The sequence below is a fragment of the Mesocricetus auratus genome, unplaced genomic scaffold (assembly GCF_017639785.1).
Source record: "Mesocricetus auratus isolate SY011 unplaced genomic scaffold, BCM_Maur_2.0 Super-Scaffold_100009, whole genome shotgun sequence".
NCBI lineage: Eukaryota > Metazoa > Chordata > Mammalia > Rodentia > Cricetidae > Mesocricetus > Mesocricetus auratus.
The window spans coordinates 1,540,759-1,559,837 of record NW_024429193.1 but is presented as its reverse complement, the minus strand read 5'-3'; the positions used below and the strand labels follow the sequence as shown (position 1 = coordinate 1,559,837).

General features: G+C 43.9%; 1 protein-coding gene across 1 annotated transcript in view; it reads left to right on the top strand.

Annotated features, from left to right (window-relative positions):
* The first annotated feature begins 3,315 nt into the window (after positions 1–3,315).
* The window catches only part of Ankrd13c (ankyrin repeat domain 13C), a 44,142-nt gene continuing 28,378 nt past the window's right edge, over positions 3,316–19,079 (top strand). The window contains exons 1-3 of the mRNA XM_013123111.3: positions 3,316–3,880; positions 13,123–13,164; positions 16,254–16,358. Coding sequence (XP_012978565.1) covers positions 3,406–3,880; positions 13,123–13,164; positions 16,254–16,358 — 622 coding nt within the window. The 5' untranslated portion in view covers positions 3,316–3,405. The remainder of the gene's footprint in view (positions 3,881–13,122; positions 13,165–16,253; positions 16,359–19,079) is intronic.

Genomic DNA, 19,079 nt, shown 5'->3' with positions numbered 1-19,079 from the left:
CTGAGTGCTGGGATTAAAGGCATGCACCACCACCGCCCGGCCCCAGGCACTTTGTAATCCCTCCAATACGTTGGGACCCTACCCACCTGCTCCACCCTCAACAGATCTGCTCTCTTCTACCTCCAACAGATCTGCTTTCTTGTTCACTGGCGGCTTCGCCTTCCATTCAATATTGGCAATTGGGTCTAGCCTCTGACCAATTCCCATGGATGTGAGGATTCCTTTCTCTAGCACAGGCTTCTCTTTGCCTTCTGACTTTTCTCAAAGTCCTGTTACCAGGCAACTGTTGTTTTTCAGGCTCAGAGCCCTTGGTCCCTGCTGTGTTTGAGGAATCCTGAGCAGCCTGTCCTGTGCCTGTCTCCAAATCAACCCTCTCTGAATTCCTGGGACGCTAGGAATTGCAGACCCTTGGGAGCTGTCTTCATTTATACCTCCCATTGGGATTTTTTTTGGAGACCCACTAACCATTCCCAATTGGCTCCTGTTGCAGGACTAGCAGCTGTTGGCCACGGAACTGGAGGAGTAAGACCACCAAACATGTCCAGGTGATGCTGTGGCGGCGGGAGAGGATCACATGCTTTAAACTCTAGGGAATAGACTTGGGTCCACCTCGAACAGCATTTCTCCAGGTCCCAGCGGTGCCAGACAGTTCCACAGAGCCTGGAGAGTGAAGGGAAGCAGCCTGCTACTCCAGGACATGGTCAGCACCCCAGCTCTCCCAGGTCCCCCAAAGATGAACAACACCCCTTAGGTCAGCAGGAAGTAGTCTTGAGACTACAAAATCCTCATTCCCCACCTCGCCTGCTACCCCTTTCTAACTCCTCCCCTTTTTCTTTTTTTAAAAATAATAAATGAAGCTGGGCGTTGGTGGCACACGCCTTTAATCCCAGCACTTGGGAGGCAGAGGCAGGAGGATCTCTGTGAGTTCGAGACCAGCCTGGTCTACAAGAGCTAGTTCCAGGACAGCCTCCAAAGCCACAGAGAAACCTTGTCTCAAAAAACCAAAAAAACAAAAATAATAAATGAAAAGGGAGGAATGTTAGTATTTAGGCATCTGTCCTGGCCTGTCCTTGGGGCTCTGACAGGATATGCCCTCAGCTGGGGCCACTTAGAGCACCACCTGTGCACATTCACTATGCTCCCTTTTAAAAGGGCCCTACCCGCTTGTGTCGGTGGCCATGCCTTTAATCCCAGTACTCAGGAGGCAGGGGCAGGTGGATTTCTGTGAGTTCGAGGCCAGCCTGATCTATAAGAGTGAGTTCCAGGACAGCCTAGGGTACACAGACACACCCTGTCTCAAAAAACCCAAAAACCAAACCAAGCCAAACCAAACCAAAACCAACCAAACAAAAAAAGGGCCCACCTCCCATCCTTCTCTCTCTCTCCCTTTCCCTGTCTGGTTCTCTGCCTCTCCTTCTCCCTCTTTCTCTATCTGCTCTCTTTTCTTCTGCTGCTCCCGTCCCCAGAGGCCTGTCTCCCTTCTCCCCTCCACACTTTTTCCATCCAATTTTCCCCAATAAAATTCTTCCACCCAAAGCTCTGCTGCATGGCATTTTCCTCTTGAGTGCTGCTTTTAAAAGTTATAACGACTATTAATTCATATTTTGATGTCACTTACCTCTGTTATATACTATAAGCCCTTAGATTTTAAAGTTTAGGGGCAAATATGTTTGTTTTTGGAGAATGGTCCCTTGGTGTGACCTTCCCGCCTCTACCTCTTGAGTGCAGGGATTACAAGCATACACCACTACAACAGGTTGTCTGAAGTGATAAAAAATGTTCATGGTATTTGATTGCACTTGAAGGACACCTAGGAATTTTTACAGCCATGGAGAGGTAGCAGCCAGTAATGAGATGCAAGACTCTTGCTGTCTATCTCCTATTAGTTTTTTTTTTTTACATTTGTGTGTGGGCACTCACCAGAGGGCAAACTGTTGGCATGGGTTCTCTCCTTTCACCATGTGAGTCCCAGGAATTGAATTCGGGTCCCCAGGCTGGGTGACAAGCCATCTTACTGTCCCATCTATTAATTTTGGAATTGAATTCACTCGGTAGCCTAGGCTAGCCTTGAATCTATGTGATCTTCCTGCCCTGCCTTAGTTTCTGGAGTGCTAGAATTTACTGGTTTGAGACGCCATGTCCAGTTTAGACTTCTAAACGTTCACAATTTCAACACACACACACACACACACACACACACACACACACACACACACACACACACACACAGTGTTTGTTTCCCAGTCATCATCTTGAATTTATGTCCACATTTCCAAAACGTATAAATGGTCAAACAGCAAGGACCTTCAACTCGATGTGGTAATCTTGAACTTATTGTTTAAAGAGTCTTAAACCTTTTCACTGCACCCAGCTTAATGCTTTCATTGTCTCACCTGGGATCTCTCCTGCCTAAGGAGGAGAGAAAAACAAGTTTCAGTTGAGGGTATCTCTAGGAAAGTTACTGCCCACTTATTTAAAAAAAAAATCATTCTACTTCTTCAGGTAAGTGTCCTCCACGTACTCTGATGTTTGTCCCAAATAACAACTAACAAATGTGTGGAAATCCTCCCGTCCTGCTGTAATGCACAGCCTTTAAAGTCCTCAAACCCCTCCAAGATCACCTCTCCAGGTCCTCCCAAACTAAATGGAACCCTTTTTTCCCGTGTAACCTGGCCATCTGTCCTCCCCGCAAAACCATCGCCAGTCAGGGCAGGCACCAGCACAGGTTAGGGAACCCAAGACGATGCACCGCCAATGTTTACTGAGTGAGCGTCCAGCGCAGCTCAGTGATGTCACATCCGGCGTGCCCTAAGGGAGGTTCACAGACCCGAGGCGTTTCAAGCCTGAGTTTGTTGACCGTCGTTGACCTCCTCCTTTGCAGGCCAAAGCCTCAGGGGCAGAGCACCAGGGGCAGAGCCCACTCCAGAGTCTGAGTTTTCCAGCTGTAGGGCCCCCGTCCCAGGGTGGAACCCTGTGCTTAGAGGAGTTGCGGGCGCCGCCGGGACCGAAGACGCGGGTGCAAAAAGAGGGGCCCCGTTCACGTCCCGCGGCGTTTTCTCGGGAGCTCTCGCGAGAGAAGTCGGGGCAAGATGGCTGCGCCGGGTCTCTCCGTGTGAGGCGGAGGAGAAGGAGAAGGCGGCGGCGGCTGCGGCCGGCGTCGTGTAGGTCGTGGTCTCCCGGGGCCGCGGTTTTCCTCGTCCGGGACGAGGGTACGCCGCCGCTTCCGGGAGATGCGCGTGTGGCGGGCCCGCGGTCGCCCGGGGAGTTCATGCTGCGTGCGAGGGTCGCGGCCGCCTCTCTAAGCGCCCGGCTCCGCCGCCGCCGTCGCCGCCGCTGCGGCCGCTCCTCCGGCTCGGCCCGCGGTGAGCCCTCCCGGAGCCCGCCCTGCGCGCCTCGGCGGCGGCGATGACCGGAGAGAAGATCCGCTCCCTGCGGAGGGACCACAAGCCCAGCAAAGAGGACGGGGACGTGCTGGAGCCCTGCGAGGAGGAGGCGACGGCCGCGCTCGGCGGCGCCTTCACCGGGGGCAGGAGCGGCGCGGGCGGCGGCGGAGGAGGCAAGGGCGGCAAGGCCGGCCATAAGATCTTCAGCAGCCACCACCACCATCACCACCACCACCATCACCACCATCACCGGCTGCAGCTGCTGAAGGCTCCCGCCGCCGCGCCGGGACCCGGATCCGGAGCCCCGGCCCCGGCGCCACAACACAACGCGGTGACCGCCACCTGCCCGGCCCCGGCCTGCCTGGGCGTCCACCCGGCGGCGGACGGAGGCAGCTGCCCCTCCCTCTACCCGGTGCACGAGTGCGTCTTCAAGGGAGACGTGCGGAGGCTGTCCTCGCTCATCCGCACGCACAATATCGGGCAGAAAGATAATCACGGTGAGTTGAGCTCTTGCCAGCAAGCACGGCCAGTTTCGTTGGAAAACCTGCCGAGTCTTTTTTTTATTTTTGCAGCTGCAGCCGGGTCCGGGCGTCAGGAGTTTGGGTCTCGGTGGGTGGGTGGGTGCAGAAGGGACGGTTAACCTTCTTCTTGTCCATCCCCGAGCATCTCCGGGGATCATTGGGCTCGCCTCTGGGCCAGGCCCGTCCAAACGTGTGTCAGACGCGAGACTGTCTCACATCTAGGCGGGTCTTCTTTTTTTTTGGGGGGGGGGAGTACGACTGTCTTTCATTGCCCTGCCTTCCCCCTTCTTGGAGCTTGGACTTTAGACTCGTGTGTTGTCGCTCTCCATCCGTAGGTGCAGTTAGGTGTGAATTGTATTTGTCACCGTGCTTGTCTTTTTTTTTTTTTTCTCTCGTCTCTTTCTTTCTGTTTTCAAGAGCTTGGGTCTTGAAAGCCACACAGAAATGTGTAGGTGTGTGATTTCCCAAAGCCAATGGAAGAGACTTCTCAGTAGCTGTTTATTTTTATTGCCCTTTTCACAGTAGGAACAATGTTTCATCTTGACTGAGACTCAAGTCAGTACGATAATATCCATAAAGTCTCAGCGGCGTGTTTGAGAAAAAGCATAGTGTATTTGGTACTGAATGGTATCTACTTTGGGCCACGTTTTGTCGGCTGATTTTTTTTCCTACCCCCTTTATAACCCCCCCCCCCAGGGTTTCTCTGTATTGTTTTGGAGGATGTCCTGGAACTTGCTCTGTAGAACAGGCTGGCCTCGAACTCACAGAGATCCTCCTGCCTCTGCCTCCCCAGTGCTGGGATTAAAGGCGTGCACCACCAACGCTTGGCCAGTCAGTGCTATCTTAATGTAGCCATTCGTCATATGATGTGCTTTGTGAAATGTTTAATTTGGTTCCTAAAACATAGTAAATACTCTGTTTTAAATAGGTAAATTAAGACTGTAGAAACTTTCTGTTCGTGGAACCCTAGTTTGTTCACCTTCCCCGTGAGGACAGTGAAGGCAGGGGTGGCCTTGCACAGAATCTCCACAGCAGCACAGCCCCACAGTACGAGACCAGAATGGGGCTGGAGAAGTGGCACCAGGGTTCACATCGTTTGCCGCTCTCCCAGAGGATTCAGTCCTCTTCCCCCAGCACCCATGTCTGGCTGTTCACAGCTTCCTGTAACTTCTATTGCCAGGGGGTCCATCTAACCTCCTGGCACCTGTACAAATGTGGTATACGTCAACATACACATTGTAATAAATCAAATCAAATATGTCTTCAAAAAGATCTAAAGGTTAAGAAAAATATCTATATTTATTTATTTGAGATAAGGCCTCTCTATATAGCTTTTGCTGTTCTGGAACTCAGTGTGCTGGTCAGGCTGGCCTCAAACTAATAGGGACCCACTTGTGTCTGCCTCCCGAATGCTGGGATTAAAGCTGTACACTATTACACCTGGCCTATTTTTATTACTTTGTGTGTGTGTGTGTGTGTGTGTGTGTGTGTGTGTGTGTGTTGTCGTCTACATGTGGGTGTGTGCATGTGAGTGCAGGTACTGTTAGAGATCAGAGGTATCATCTCCTCTGGAGCTTGAACTGCAGTTGGTGGTGAGGCCTGGTATAGATGCTGAGATCTAAACTTGGGTCCTCTAACCACCGAACCATCTCTCTAGCCCCAGCTAAAACCTTTTTTAGTGCTATGTTTTCTCAAGTGATCTGCTGTTTTCCTCCCTTATCCCTTCTTGCATTTATTTCCATCAACCGTCACCTACTCATCCAGTTTTTGAGGCAGGTCCTACTGTGTACTTTGAGCTCTGACCTAAAACTTGAGATTTTCCTGCCTCAGATTCCCATCCACACCCAGCTACTTCTCAAACGCAGTGCTCTACAGCTCAGGTGCTCTGTTTTGCTTTAGTTATTTTCCCTTGTTTGGTGGGCAGAGCTTGTGGTCATCACTGCTTACGTTTATTGTTCGTCAGCGCCATCTGTTTGGACTGATTTTTGATAAGCTTTTTTTTTTTTTTTTTTTTTTGGTTTTTCGAGACAGGGTTTCTCTGTATTGTTTTGGAGGCTGTCCTGGAACTCGACCAGGCTGGCCTCGACCTCACAGAGATCCGCCTGTCTCTGCCTCCCGAGTGCTGGGATTAAAGGCGTGCGCCACCAACGCCCGGCTTGATAAGCTTTTTTGTATATTGCTTTTTCCTTGATAAAATGTTGGTTGAATACATCTGCTAATTAAGCTCAGAAGAGTTGTATTTTGGGCTTAAAATATTGCCTTAAAGCTAAATATGATAAAATATGAGCATCTTGTGTTCAAGTATACCAAGTGATCGTGCCTTGGGAATTGTTTAGTAACAGTTTTGGTGGCATAGGACAAAAATAATACATTAAAAGTACATGTTTTAGGATTTCTATTGCTGTGAAGAGGCACCATGACCACAGCAACCCCTGTAAAGGAAAACATTTAATCGGGGTGACTTGCTTACAGTTCAGAAGTTCAGTCTATTATCCTCATGGCTGGAAGCAAGGCAGCATGCAGGCAGACATGGTGTTGGCCCTGAAAGTCCTTACGTTTTGATCTAAAGGCAACAGGAAGTGAACAGTGCCTGACTTGATCATGTATGAGACCTCAAAGCCCACCTCCACCGTGACGTACTTCCTCCAGCAAGACCACACCTCCTAATAGAGTCTTTCTCTTTGGGGGCCATTTTCTTTCAAACCACTATGGTACATAAAATTACTCTACCTTTATTGTTACTATACCTTCAAATGAATGATTTTTCTCTTTAATATAAAATTAAAGATTAAGGCACCAGAGTTATGCCTCAATGGTTAAGAGCACTTGTTGGTCTTACGAAAGTATGGAGTTTGGTTCCCTAGCATTCATGTTGGGCAGCTCACTGCTCCTGTGGGCACACATAGTAATGCAAATTTTAAAAATCTGAATAGTGTAGCCTTTTACATTGAGTTTCAAGATTTTTTTGAGCCATATTTGCTCTGAGGAGTTTGGACAGTTTATGTTTATAATGGACATTAGAGATTTTACTATTCAATATTTCAGAATTGAAAATGGTAGAAATAGATTGAAGACTTGGTTTGGATCACATTTCCTGTTTGTTAAACATTCTTTAGTCAGATCTTCTTAACTCTTAGTAATTTTGAAATGACTGTGGTGAAAATTCAGGATGTGTGAAGTGTTCTCCCTAACTTTTCGTAACTATGAGACATTATTGGTGTATCTGGTGACTCTGTCTTTGATTCTATTGGTTGGCGTGTGACATGTTGTCTTCTGTGAGTTGTAATAGCGTCTTTTCCTTGAGGTTTAGGTAGATTTTTTTTTGAGGATTTAATTTGATAGTGTATTAATACTGCCTATCAGTACAGTAGAGGGCAAGATTATTGAACTCCTGAGTCTACTAGAGTTCTGGCTGCACGTATCTGCAGCAGTTAATGCAGGCTCTACAGCATTGTACTGAATTCTAGGAAACCCCCTGCACTATGTCCTTATGTGTGCTGCTTTTTTGGTTGATTTTCAAGGACAGCTCATAAGAGATCTGCTTTGAATGAAAGTATTTTTGAGAGTAAAAGCAGATTTGAGATTGCTCTCTTGGTGCTAATGACTTTTTTTTTTAATTGATGTATTTATTCAGCAGATAAACACAGAGCTAATATGGGTGTTTCTGATGCTGGGGATGCAAAGGTGAACAGACTAGCACAGTTCTTGTTCTTGTGAGTTTGCACACTGGTTGGAGAGCCAGGCAGTAGACAAACCAGTGAATGTGTGGTGTAACTGTTAGTGAGTCATAGTGTGTGTGTGTGTGTGTGTGTGTGTGTGTGTGTGTGTGTGTGTGTGTGTGTGTGTAGGGGGCACTAATGGAGAGTGTTAAGCATAACAGAGTCTAGAATAGAGTTTCAAGTAAAAAAGAGTAAATGCAGTTACTGCCGTCAGGGACTCAGAGGGAGAACACTGTGTGATAAAGTGGACAGGAAATAAAATGTGGCTGGAGTTTGGAGACTTGAGGCAGCCATACTGTAAGCTTGTTGAGAGACCCTGTGAGGCTTCTGCGTGTAGCAACATGGAATGCAGTCAGGTGGTTTTCAGCAGAGGTCTGACTGTGGTGAAAGGCTCACCCTAGTGCTCTGTGAAGCAGATGTCTGCCGGCACAGACTCATGGAACAGCTGTTACAACAATAGCTGTTACTGGAAGTGAGGGGTAGGGTGGTATAGAGTGTTGTATGTTTACTACATAGTAGCAACATTTTTGAGAGAGTTTCTTCCTGCTTGTCTGAATCAGGCTTGGATATGTCTGTAGAGCTTGGAGCTGTACAAGGTCTGGTGTTGTAATTTTTTGCTTTGCTCTATAATTAGGGTGCACAGATCAAAACTGTAATGATAGCACATGTCACTGCTTGCCTTCTGTTTGCTGGCCTTTTCACTGAGCACAAAAGTCCTGTTGAGCGCTTGCCTTTTGGGTGCTCTTGCTGCCATTCAGATGCCATGTACAATGCCCTTCTGCATTTTGAGGTGAAATGAAGAAAAAATATTTCTGAAACTGACTATGAGCCGAAGTACATACCCTTTCCCCACAGAACAACATTTTTTCTTGGGGGGAAAAAAAAACCAAAACAGGTTGTAGACAATTTAGGCATTTGGCAGATTTTTCTCTGGTAAATGAATGGAGCGAGCTTGATACCGTTCTACACAAAACTGTGTTTGCTGCAAATTAAAAGAAAAATTTTCCAGGTTGTGGTAGACCACAACCCAGCATTTTAACCCCAGCACTCTGGAGGCATAGGACAAACAAACAAACAAACAATATCCTGGAAAAACCAACCAAACAAACAAACAAAAGAATAAGGTTTGTAAATAATAGAAGTTAGAATTTTGAGAACTCAACTCAGCCATTTTAAACTTACCAGGTTCTTGGGTCTTACAATCAGTACAAACCCTGGTTACATCCAACAGGTCTATTGGAATATGTTAGCACCTGGATGGGTATGAAACTTCCGGATGGTATTTTCATGATGATATGTATTCTGTAATCATGTCTCAGGTTGGGAGTGTAGTGCAGAGGTAGAGTACTGAACTCTGTCTGGTGTGTTTGAATCCCAACTTTGGTCCTTTGCAACACACACCATAAAAACTTACCCACACTGGGCTAGAGTGGTGGCTCAGCGGTTAAGAGCACCAGCTGCTCTCCTGGAGATCTTGAGTTAAATTCCCAGCAACTTCATGGTGGCTCACAACCATCTACGATGGGATCCCTTGCTTTCTTCAGGTATACGCACACATGCAAATAGAACACTCATATATACATAACATGCATAAATAGATTTTTTTTTTTTTTTTGGTTTTTCGAGACAGGGTTTCTCTGTATTGTTTTGGAGGCTGTCCTGGAACTCACTCTGTAGACCAGGCTGGCCTCGAACTCACAGAGATCTACCTGCCCCTGCCTCTCCTGAGTGCGCCACCAATGTCCGGCTTTAACATGACATCTTCTACTTCTGTCCATGTTGCCAGAAAAGAGAGTAAAGCTTTATGGTTGAATATAGTATTCCACTGCCCATTTTAAAAGTCTGTTTGTTTCAGTGGACACTTGATTGATTCTATCTATCTTCACTGTTATATTGCAGTAAACACAAGTATGCAGACATCTCTTTGACAGAATAATTCTGAGACCCTTTAATATAGTTCCTAGTGTTGAGGTGATCCCTAACTGTAAAATTATCTTTGTTGTTACTTCACAACAGTAACTTTGCTTTTTTTTTTTTTTGGTTTTTCGAGACAGGGTTTCTCTGTGGCTTTGGAGTCCTGGAACTCGCTTGGTAGTCCAGGCTGGTCTCGAACTCACAGAGATCCGCCTGCCTCTGCCTCCCGAGTGCTGGGATTAAAGGCGTGCGCCACCAACGCCCGGCCTAACTTTGCTATTGTTATGAACTGTAATGTAGATGTCTGTATTTTCCAATGGTTTTAGGTGACCCCTTTGAAATGAAAGGGGTTGTTTCACTCCCAGAGGGATTGAGATCCACAGCTTGGGATGCTGCTTATTAGAGTGGGACTGTTTGATCATATGGTGTTTTAGTTTTGTTTTCTTGTTGAACCTGACATTATAAATAGAGTAATGCCAGAATTAAGCCGAGTCAGCTATGAGAGGACATTTAAATAACAGTTTAATGGGATCCAGAAAGTCTAGTGTGACTGGAGTGTGTTCTGTTGTGGAAGCCAAATGCAGGTAGCTGGTTAGAGCAGGTCTGTAAACACCTACTTCAGGGCACCAAGTGAATATCTTAAGTTTGCCAGTTCTACAGGCTGTTCTGAGAGCAGCCACAAACCATTCACAAGAGATGAGCAATGGCTAGGTTCCAGGAAATCTTTGCCATGTGCCTACTCTGATTTGATGGTGTTCCGGGTTCCTTGAAATTTTCATATGAATTTTAATACCAGCCTGTCAACTCATGAGAAGAGTTACTGGGGATTTTCACAGAGATTACTTTCACTTTGCCAACTTGAGTAGAGGTGGTGTATTAGTTAGCTTCATGTTGTGATCAAATACCTGAAAAGCAATTTGCAGGAGAAGCAGTTTGTTTATTTGTGCCGGTGTCCACAGTGGCAGGGCAGGAGGTGCTCACAACTGTGCCAGTAGGAGTGTGCACTGTTTGCTCACATCTTGGAGGTCAGGAAGCAGAGAACAGGAGCATTTGTACATTCAAGGGACTTTCTCCTTTACTCCTTTTGTTCAGTTCAGAGCCCCTGCCCTGCCTGTGGGATAATGCTACCCACTTGTTCATCCAATCTGGAAACCTAACAACGTATCTGACCTGCTGAATGTGGTGGCACACCTTTAACCCTAGCATTCCAAGGCACAGGCAAGTGGATATCTGAATTCGAGGCCTGATCTACATAATAAGTTTTAGGACAGCCCGGGCTACACAGAGACCCTGTCTTGAAAAACCCAAAAGGAAAAACAAGTGTCTGACCAACTAATGCTTTGCTTCTTACAACAGTCTGGTCTGTAAATTTGGTGTTTTCTTTATATTTAGGTACTTAATTTCTTTTACCAGTTAATAATTTTTTTTTTTTTGGTTTTTTTCTCTGTATTGTTTTGGAGGCTGTCCTGGAACGTGCTCAGTAGACCAGGCTGGCCTCGAACTTAGAGATCCGCCTGCCTCTGCCTCCCGAGTGCTGGGATTAAAGGTGTGCACCACCAACACCCGGCACCAGTTAATAATTTTCAGTTTGTTTTATACTATTTTATCTTTGACTTTTGTATAGCAAATCTCACTTTTCCAGTTCCTTGAGTTCTCTGTAGAAGAGGATCTCACAGGAAAGTGCTATGGATATCAGATACAGTGCTTAGAGGGGCTTAGAGGAGAAATGCAGGGCAGTGCCTTTCCTTTTCTTGTATGAGACCTGAATTCTTCATTACAGGATGGGTGAGCAGAAAATAAACTTCATTTTTCTGATATCTGTGAAAAATATTCACTATAAGAAAAAGGTCATTGTCACAGATGTTAATAATACTGGGAGAAACAGGTAATCGTAATTAATTGCTTGATTTTTTTCATTAATTCACTATGAAGATTACTTCTCTGAAACTGAAGAAAATAGTCAGTGAGCAAAAAAACTGGGAATTTTAAATATAGTTCCTTCATTTGACATGTAAATTAAATGCAGAAATATATTGACACTATAGAAAATTGAGTGATAGAGAAAATGTACTCAGACAATATCAAATTGCAGTAAATTGAAAAGATGAAAAAAATATGGAGGATACTGTGTACATTTTACTTGAGAATGAGAGTAAGAACAATTGATTAGAGAATGTTTTAAGATGAAAGGGAAAGGTTTTTTTTTTTTGAGACAGAGCTGCATAAAGCTCATTCTAGCTTTGAACTTGTGACCCTCTTGTCTGCTTCTCTGTTTCTGTGACTACAGGCATGCCTTTATCATATCCACAAGGAAATCCTGTTGATACAAAGTTAGATGTGATCCCAAAGGCAGAGGTGTCTTTGTATTTTGGGGAAGAAAAGTACTGAAGAGAGAGTTGTGAAAGCGTTTATTTTCAGTGTGTGCGTGTGTGGTCAAAGGACAACTTCCTTCCAGGAGTCAGTTTCTCCTTTCGCTGCATCTGTCCCTGGGATTCAAACTCAGTTTGTCAGGTTTGGCAGCAAGCGCCTCTATCTACTGGAAAACCTTTTGAAGATGAACTTCTAACTGTATTTTGATACATTTCATACCCATAGAAAAGTTGGAAGAATAGTCCAGAGAACCTACAAATCCTTCTTTGGTTGCTGACAGACTTTCCTCTTATCACTTCCCTAAACAGTTATCATAGCTACCATGTATGGTCTTTAGATGTGTAGTCTCCAGGTGTAAGACATGCAGAAGCCATGCATGGATCTTTGTCAGATACTGGTCATTTTGTAGGAGGTTGTCTACAGTGGGCAGTTCTGGAAGTGCCCTTGGATACCGAGGAATGTATACAAGATTATGAGAGGAGCTAAAAACATTCTGCCAAATTACCTTAAGCATGGTAGCATTTCCCTACAGGACCACAGTGTAGTGAGCACATTTTATACTACCTGTTATTGAAAGTAGTTTCCCTTATTTTTATTTTATATGAGTGTTTGCCTCCATGATTGCATGTGTACCTCATGTGTGCAATGCCCACACAGACCAGAAGAGGGCTTTAGATTCCCCTGGAACTGTAGTCACTGATGGTAGTGAGCCACCATGCAGGTGCTAGGAGCTGAACCTGGATCCTCTGGAAGAGCAGCTAGAGCTCTTAACTGCTGAGCTGTATCTGCAGCTCTCTGTAGAGATGCTTGATATCTGGTGTTTGAGAGTTACTGAAGAATCCCATCTCATATAGGCGAAAGAACTCTGAACTGCATAAGAAGAACTAGGACTGATTCTCGCTGTTTTCTGTTCTCACACGAGTAGATGCATGAATTATTTGCTAAAAGACAAAGGCTGGTATGATAAATGAGCAGGAGAAGGAATCTGAAGCCCGCGGGAACATGTCAGAGAGTGAATGTCCTGCTGGTTGCTTTTGGGCAGGGCAGGAAAGGGGTTTTGGGCTTCAGTTTTGCTCCGTTCTGAGTTTATCATAGAAAACAAAAGTCTTTCTGCTTAAAGTTTGTTGACAACAATCCTGAAGGAGCTGAACCCATATTTAAATAAAACTTCTTATGTTATTATGGCTTCTAATTTAATTTTGTTTTCAATTTTAGGAAACACTCCTTTACATCTTGCTGTGATGTTAGGAAATAAAGGTTAGTAAATACTTTCCATGCTTAACTTCACTCACATCAGGCTGTCATTAAAAACATTTATTTGTATGTATGTATGTGACTTCAAGCATGCCTCTGTATGTGTATGGAAATTAAAGGACAACTTGTGGAAGTTGGTTCTCTCCTTCTGTCACATGGGTCCTGGGGATCAAAACCAGGTCACCAGGTTTGGTGGCGGAGTCTTCACCCAGTGAGCCATCTTGTTGGCTCCAGTTTTGTCATTAAGAATTACTTAACTAGGACTGGAGAGAGAGCTCAATGGTTAAGAGCACTTGTTGCTCTTGCATAGGGCTTGGTTCAATTCCTATTACCCACATAGTAGTTTACAACCATTTATAACACTTTCCAGGGAATCCAGTGTTCTCTTTGGACATACATACATGCACAGGCATGCAGGAAACAACACACATAAAATAAAATGGAAACATGTTCTAGAAAAACTTCATAAAATATTACTTTTAGGGGATACTGATAAGTAGCCAGAAAAAAATAGTTTCCAGGTAAAATCCATTTGAGAAAATCAAATTACTGAAGTTGGCAGTTTACCCTAGAGCCTTGACAAACTAGCACATTCTGTGACTTTGAAGTTGGGGCAAGCATAGGATTGTGTTGAGTTGTGTCCCACAGTTATTTGATATTACCACTTCTTCATGAGTGTTTTTTTTTTTTTTTTTAAAGAGACAAGCATCTGGTGGAATGAGTTTTGGGAAAGGCTTGGATAGATGATTCAGGACCCACAAACAGTGTTGATACTCTTTTTCGAAGACTTTAAAAATTTTTCTATTATGTGTCCGTGTTTTGATTGCATGTATACCTGTGTACTGTGTTCATGCTTGGTGCTCTTGGAGACCAGAAGAGTGGTCAGATTCCTTAGAACTGGAGTTAAAGGTGGCTATGAGTCACCCAACATGGGTGCTGTGAACTGAACCCAGATTCTTTGGGAGAGCAGGAATTGTTCTTAACCATGGAACCCTCTCTCTAGCCCCTTAAAATATTTTTAGATTAAGTAAGCATTTTAAATTAAGTTTTCTTTGGGACTTGAGAGTTTATAACTCTAGCTCCAAGAGATTTGGCATTCTTTTGGCCTCCATTGGGGCACACACACACACACACACGCACGCACGCACGCACGCACACATTCACGCACCAACCAAAAAACAAAAGCTTTTTTGCAGGTGGGAAAGATGGCTCAGCACTTAAGATCACTGACTGCTCTTCCAGAGGAGCCAGGTTCAATTCCCAGCACCCACATGACAGCTCACAGCTTTTTGTGACTCCCAAGATCCAACACCTGCACACAGACATACATGCAGGCAAAACACCAATGAACACAAAATAAAAAATAAAAAACTTTTGTAATGTTATCAGTGCAAACACACTGACTCAGTTGGAATACAGTTGTAAAAGATGAGCAAGAAGCTTCTCACCATTTCTTTTTCTGATAGTATTATAAAAAACATTAATTCCAGTCGGGCAGTGGTGCTACATGCTTTTAATCCCAGCACTCAGGAGGCACAGGCAGTTGGATCTCTGTGAGTGTCGACCTGCCTGGTTACACAGAGAAGCCTTGCCTTGGAAAGAAAACATAAAAGCTAATTCCATATTTATATCTTCATGCCTCCCTCCTAGCACAGCCTCAGCCCGGGTTCACCAAAGTGGAAGCATTTCTGTTGTGCTGGGCCACATTGTCGTCTCCATGTCTGCGTCTGCGTTCTCTCCCTAGATTGGTGGTTCTCTGTAGGTGTGACTGCTGTAGAGCCTCTACTCTAAATAGTAAATACTCTTGGAGTGACACTTGGCCACCATGTGAATGCTCACTGAGAGCTTTTCCTGGATGGTGTAACTTGTTCTCTGGTTACGTCACTTGTTGATTGGCAATAACTTATTTTTCTAAAAAGAGCTCACCCTTAACTTGTATGTGTTCTGATCATTCTCACTCCTGATCACTCCTGTCCCCTTGGTGTATAGTGCTCCTCTTTGAACCACAGTTCAATACTACTCAGCCAGTATTGGTTCAGACTTCCAGAATCTGACCCCGAGAAGCTTGGTTTAGACATATTTAAACACAGCACAATTTGGAAAAAAAAATGTCCTCTGGGCTGGAGAAATGGCTCAGCCGTTAAAGCCTAGGCTCACAACCAGAAAGTTTCCTGGTAATAATTAACTCAAACCGTGTGCACAACAAATCGTAGGATATGACTACATTGAAACTTTTTGTAGAAAACAAGTGATGTCTTCCATAAAGATAGGTTCTGTAGATCGTCTAGGGGAGGATAGTGCTATACACCGACTGTGACAAAGAGATAAGGGTGTGTGGTCTAGTTTTTTTTTAAAGATAATAATTTATTATATCTATAGTATTCTGCCTGCATGTGTGCCTGCACTCCAGAAGAAGACACCAGATCTCATCATAGATGATTATAAACCACCATGTGGTTGCTGGGAATTGAATTCAGGATCTTTGAAGGAACAGTCAGTGCTCTCAACCTCTGAGTCGTCTCTCCAGCCCTCAGTGTGGTTTCTTTTGAAAGCACTTAAAATTTTTTTTCCCCTGAAATAAGTAATTTCATTGACATGACAGATTTGTAAAGTCTCCTTTGGGTCTTTTTAGGTTGTAGATATTTTCTTGTTTGTTTTTGAGACAGGTTTTTCACCATGTAGCCCTGGCTGATCCTGAAACTCGATGTGCAGATCAGGCTAGCCTCCAAACAACTCTCAGAAGTCCACTTGCCTCTGCCTCTGCCTCCCCAGCTTAGATTAAAAGCATATACCACCATGCTCAGCTGAATTGTAGATATTTGTATAAATTACTCTTGAGGTTCTTTTAGTTATCCTGTAGTTTTGGGAAACATGCTTCTAATATTGTTTGGAGATGGGAAACTATTTTTAGAGAGAATCCAACCTATTTTTAGGTAGATTGGGTACCTTTGAATCTGGGGGACTGATACAACCTGATTATACACATGGGAGTTTATATTTTTAGATATAGAACAGCATTATTTCACACATGTAGTAATCTGGTTTTTTGGACTTTTGCATGTCTGATAATCATCACTGATTTTGTGTTGCAGAGTGTGCACATTTACTGTTGGCTCACAATGCTCCAGTAAAGGTGAAAAATGCTCAGGGATGGAGCCCTCTGGCGGAAGCCATCAGCTATGGAGACAGACAGATGAGTAAGCAGTACTTTAAAAATACAAATTGATGTGTTGAGGTAGTTTTTATGTGGTTTGACTTCTACTCAGTAATCTGCAAACGTACACATGAATTATCCTTGACTCGGGAACCCCAACATTGCGTAGCAGGAAGAGTTGAGTCATGTGGGAAAGCCTGCTCATCTCCTCCTGGAAGCATTCAATGTATTTGGTGCTGTTTTTCTTTTTCAAGTCAAGAATCTATTATCTTTTCTGGCAAATTATTACTTCTGCTTAATGATTGGTTTACTAATTGAAATAAAAATTAATTGTGGTGCTAACGGTACTTCCTACTTTCAGTGGTTGTCAACTTTCCTGAAAGCTAGGAACTGTGTGCTATGTATTGCTTTAGTCTCTGAGCTGTATCTTGAATTCTATTTGGTCTTATAATAAAAACCTGGAGTCAGATATTAGGGATTGGAAGCTGAAAGATCAGAGAAGCAGAGCAGCCAGCCACTAGTTCTTACCTCTACCTCAGGCCCTAAGGATGATCCTATCTCTATGAATCCTCAGACTGAATGCCATGAGCTCCTGTCTTCTCCTCTCCACCCATTCATATCCTGTCTTTACCTCCCGAGAGCAGGGATTAAAGGCATGTGATCGCAAGTGCTGAAATCAAAAGTGTGAGCTCTGTTTCTCTTTGAAACTTATTCATTCTTGTGTAGGCAAGGGTGGCCTTGAACTCACAGAGATCTGTCTCTGTCTCCTGAGTGCTGGAACTAAAGGTGTATGTCACCATTGCTTAGCTTCTATGACTAGTGGCTTAGCTCTGCACTCTGATCTTCAGGCAAGCTTTGTTAGATCACAAACAAAATATGACCACACTTGAACCACTATGTTTCCATATCCTGGAGTTCTTTAACAGAACCTCCTTACATTTCTCCACACCTGATAAATTCAGGTCCTGATTTAATCTGCTCAGACTGACTCAAGGCCAAAGGTGAATGCTGCCCCCTGCTGTTGTACCTGCTGACTCCCTCTGTCAGAGTGACCTTGGGTTGTCACAGTAGCTGTAACCTCCCAGGTACACCTTGGCTGTTGGGGGTAGTTCCTAATTGACCAAACCATCTTCACCCCTAACAAAACCTTTTGCTGGAGGGATAATTACCTGGGTCAGGTTTGATTGCCTTCAATTGTATCTTCGATAAATGGCTGCTCTGGAATTAACGCCTTCCTAGAGCTCTGAAGCACAGAATTTGGCTTTCTATTTTTCTTTTTCCTTAGGTACAAATACCATTAAAGTCCCAACTTGGTGAACCAGTGAGTTTTATTGTTACTTACAGGAATATGGGTGAGAGGTTACTCAAGGAGCAACAATGACTCAACGACAGCTGCATCACCAAAGCCCACCCAGCTCAAAAAGCTTGTAGCTTGTAGCAAGCTTCACAATCTGCAGGCAGATCAACAGGTTGGAGGTTGTCCTTTCCAGGTGTCTTGGTTGTTCTAAACATCCTTCAGACAGCTCATCTGGTTTTTGCTTCTTCAGGCAGAGCTGGTCTGAAGAGTCATCTTTGCAGATTTGTTTGTGTGAGAGTTTTTTTGCAGCTTGACTTAGCCCAAATAAGAGAAACTGTCAGCTTTTATTATTTACTGGCATTGAATCTGGTCAATTTCAGGGACTTCCTGAAGCTATTCTGAGTTGTTTACTTTCCTACTTAAGGAGTTTATTGCAGGATAGAATGTTTTCATTGCCAAAGAAACAGTTACACAATACCCATCTTGCCTTCTCATTTTTGCAAGTACAAATTTACAGACTTTAATCCAGATGATTGGAAAGAATTATCTGGATTTAATTTGGATGATCAATCCTGTTGTTATTTACTAGTTCAGGTGGGAAAATCAATTAAAAACGGCTTTGTAGAAAAATCATGTTTATTGAAGAATTGTGTAACATTGAGTACTTTGAGGATACTGTGTAGTCTTCTGTGCTACATTTGGGATTTTTCTAGATACTTTCTTAGGATTCAGTTCTGTGTGTAATCTACATATTAAATATGTGCATTGCCTGTATTTCTTGGGCAAATTTGAATGATGAGGCCGTATTTGACTGTAAAATGTATATATGTGATGTTTATGCTGTGATATTTAACAGCTAATTTGGCATGTGTACTTTTATTTTACATTGATAGCTGTCCTTTGTGTACAAAATCAGAAACCCCTATAAAGATTGAGAAACAGGCCTCATCATAAAATTATTAACTGCTAAGGGGAAAGGTAAATTGCATATTCAGGAGACTGGGAATGGAGTAGTAGCTTGTCTGAAGGCCTTACTTTGATTTTTCTAACCAGCTATTAGAGAAAGGGAAACTAGTGAGGACTTGAGGACTTTGGAATTTCCAAGGATCTTTTGTTCACAGTAAAAGTATGTGTATTAAAGTGAAGAAAGTAAGGCATGATTCTTTCTCATTTTGAGTTTTTCCCTCTGTGTGGAGAGCCAGGTAATATTTCTTATAGAAAACCAATTTTAGGACATCTCTGTATTCAGTTTTATATCTCACTACAATCTATTCAATAAAACCAGTATTTAACTTCTAGTAACTCCAGCACTTGGAAGGTACAGGCAGGGATTTGAGTTTCAGGTTAGCCCGGACTTCTTGTCAGACCCTGCCTTATGAGAAACCCAGACAACACAATGAAGTGAAAACCCAAATATATTTAACTGTTCAAGGGGACTTGATTGAACCTGTTGTATTTATTTAGAAA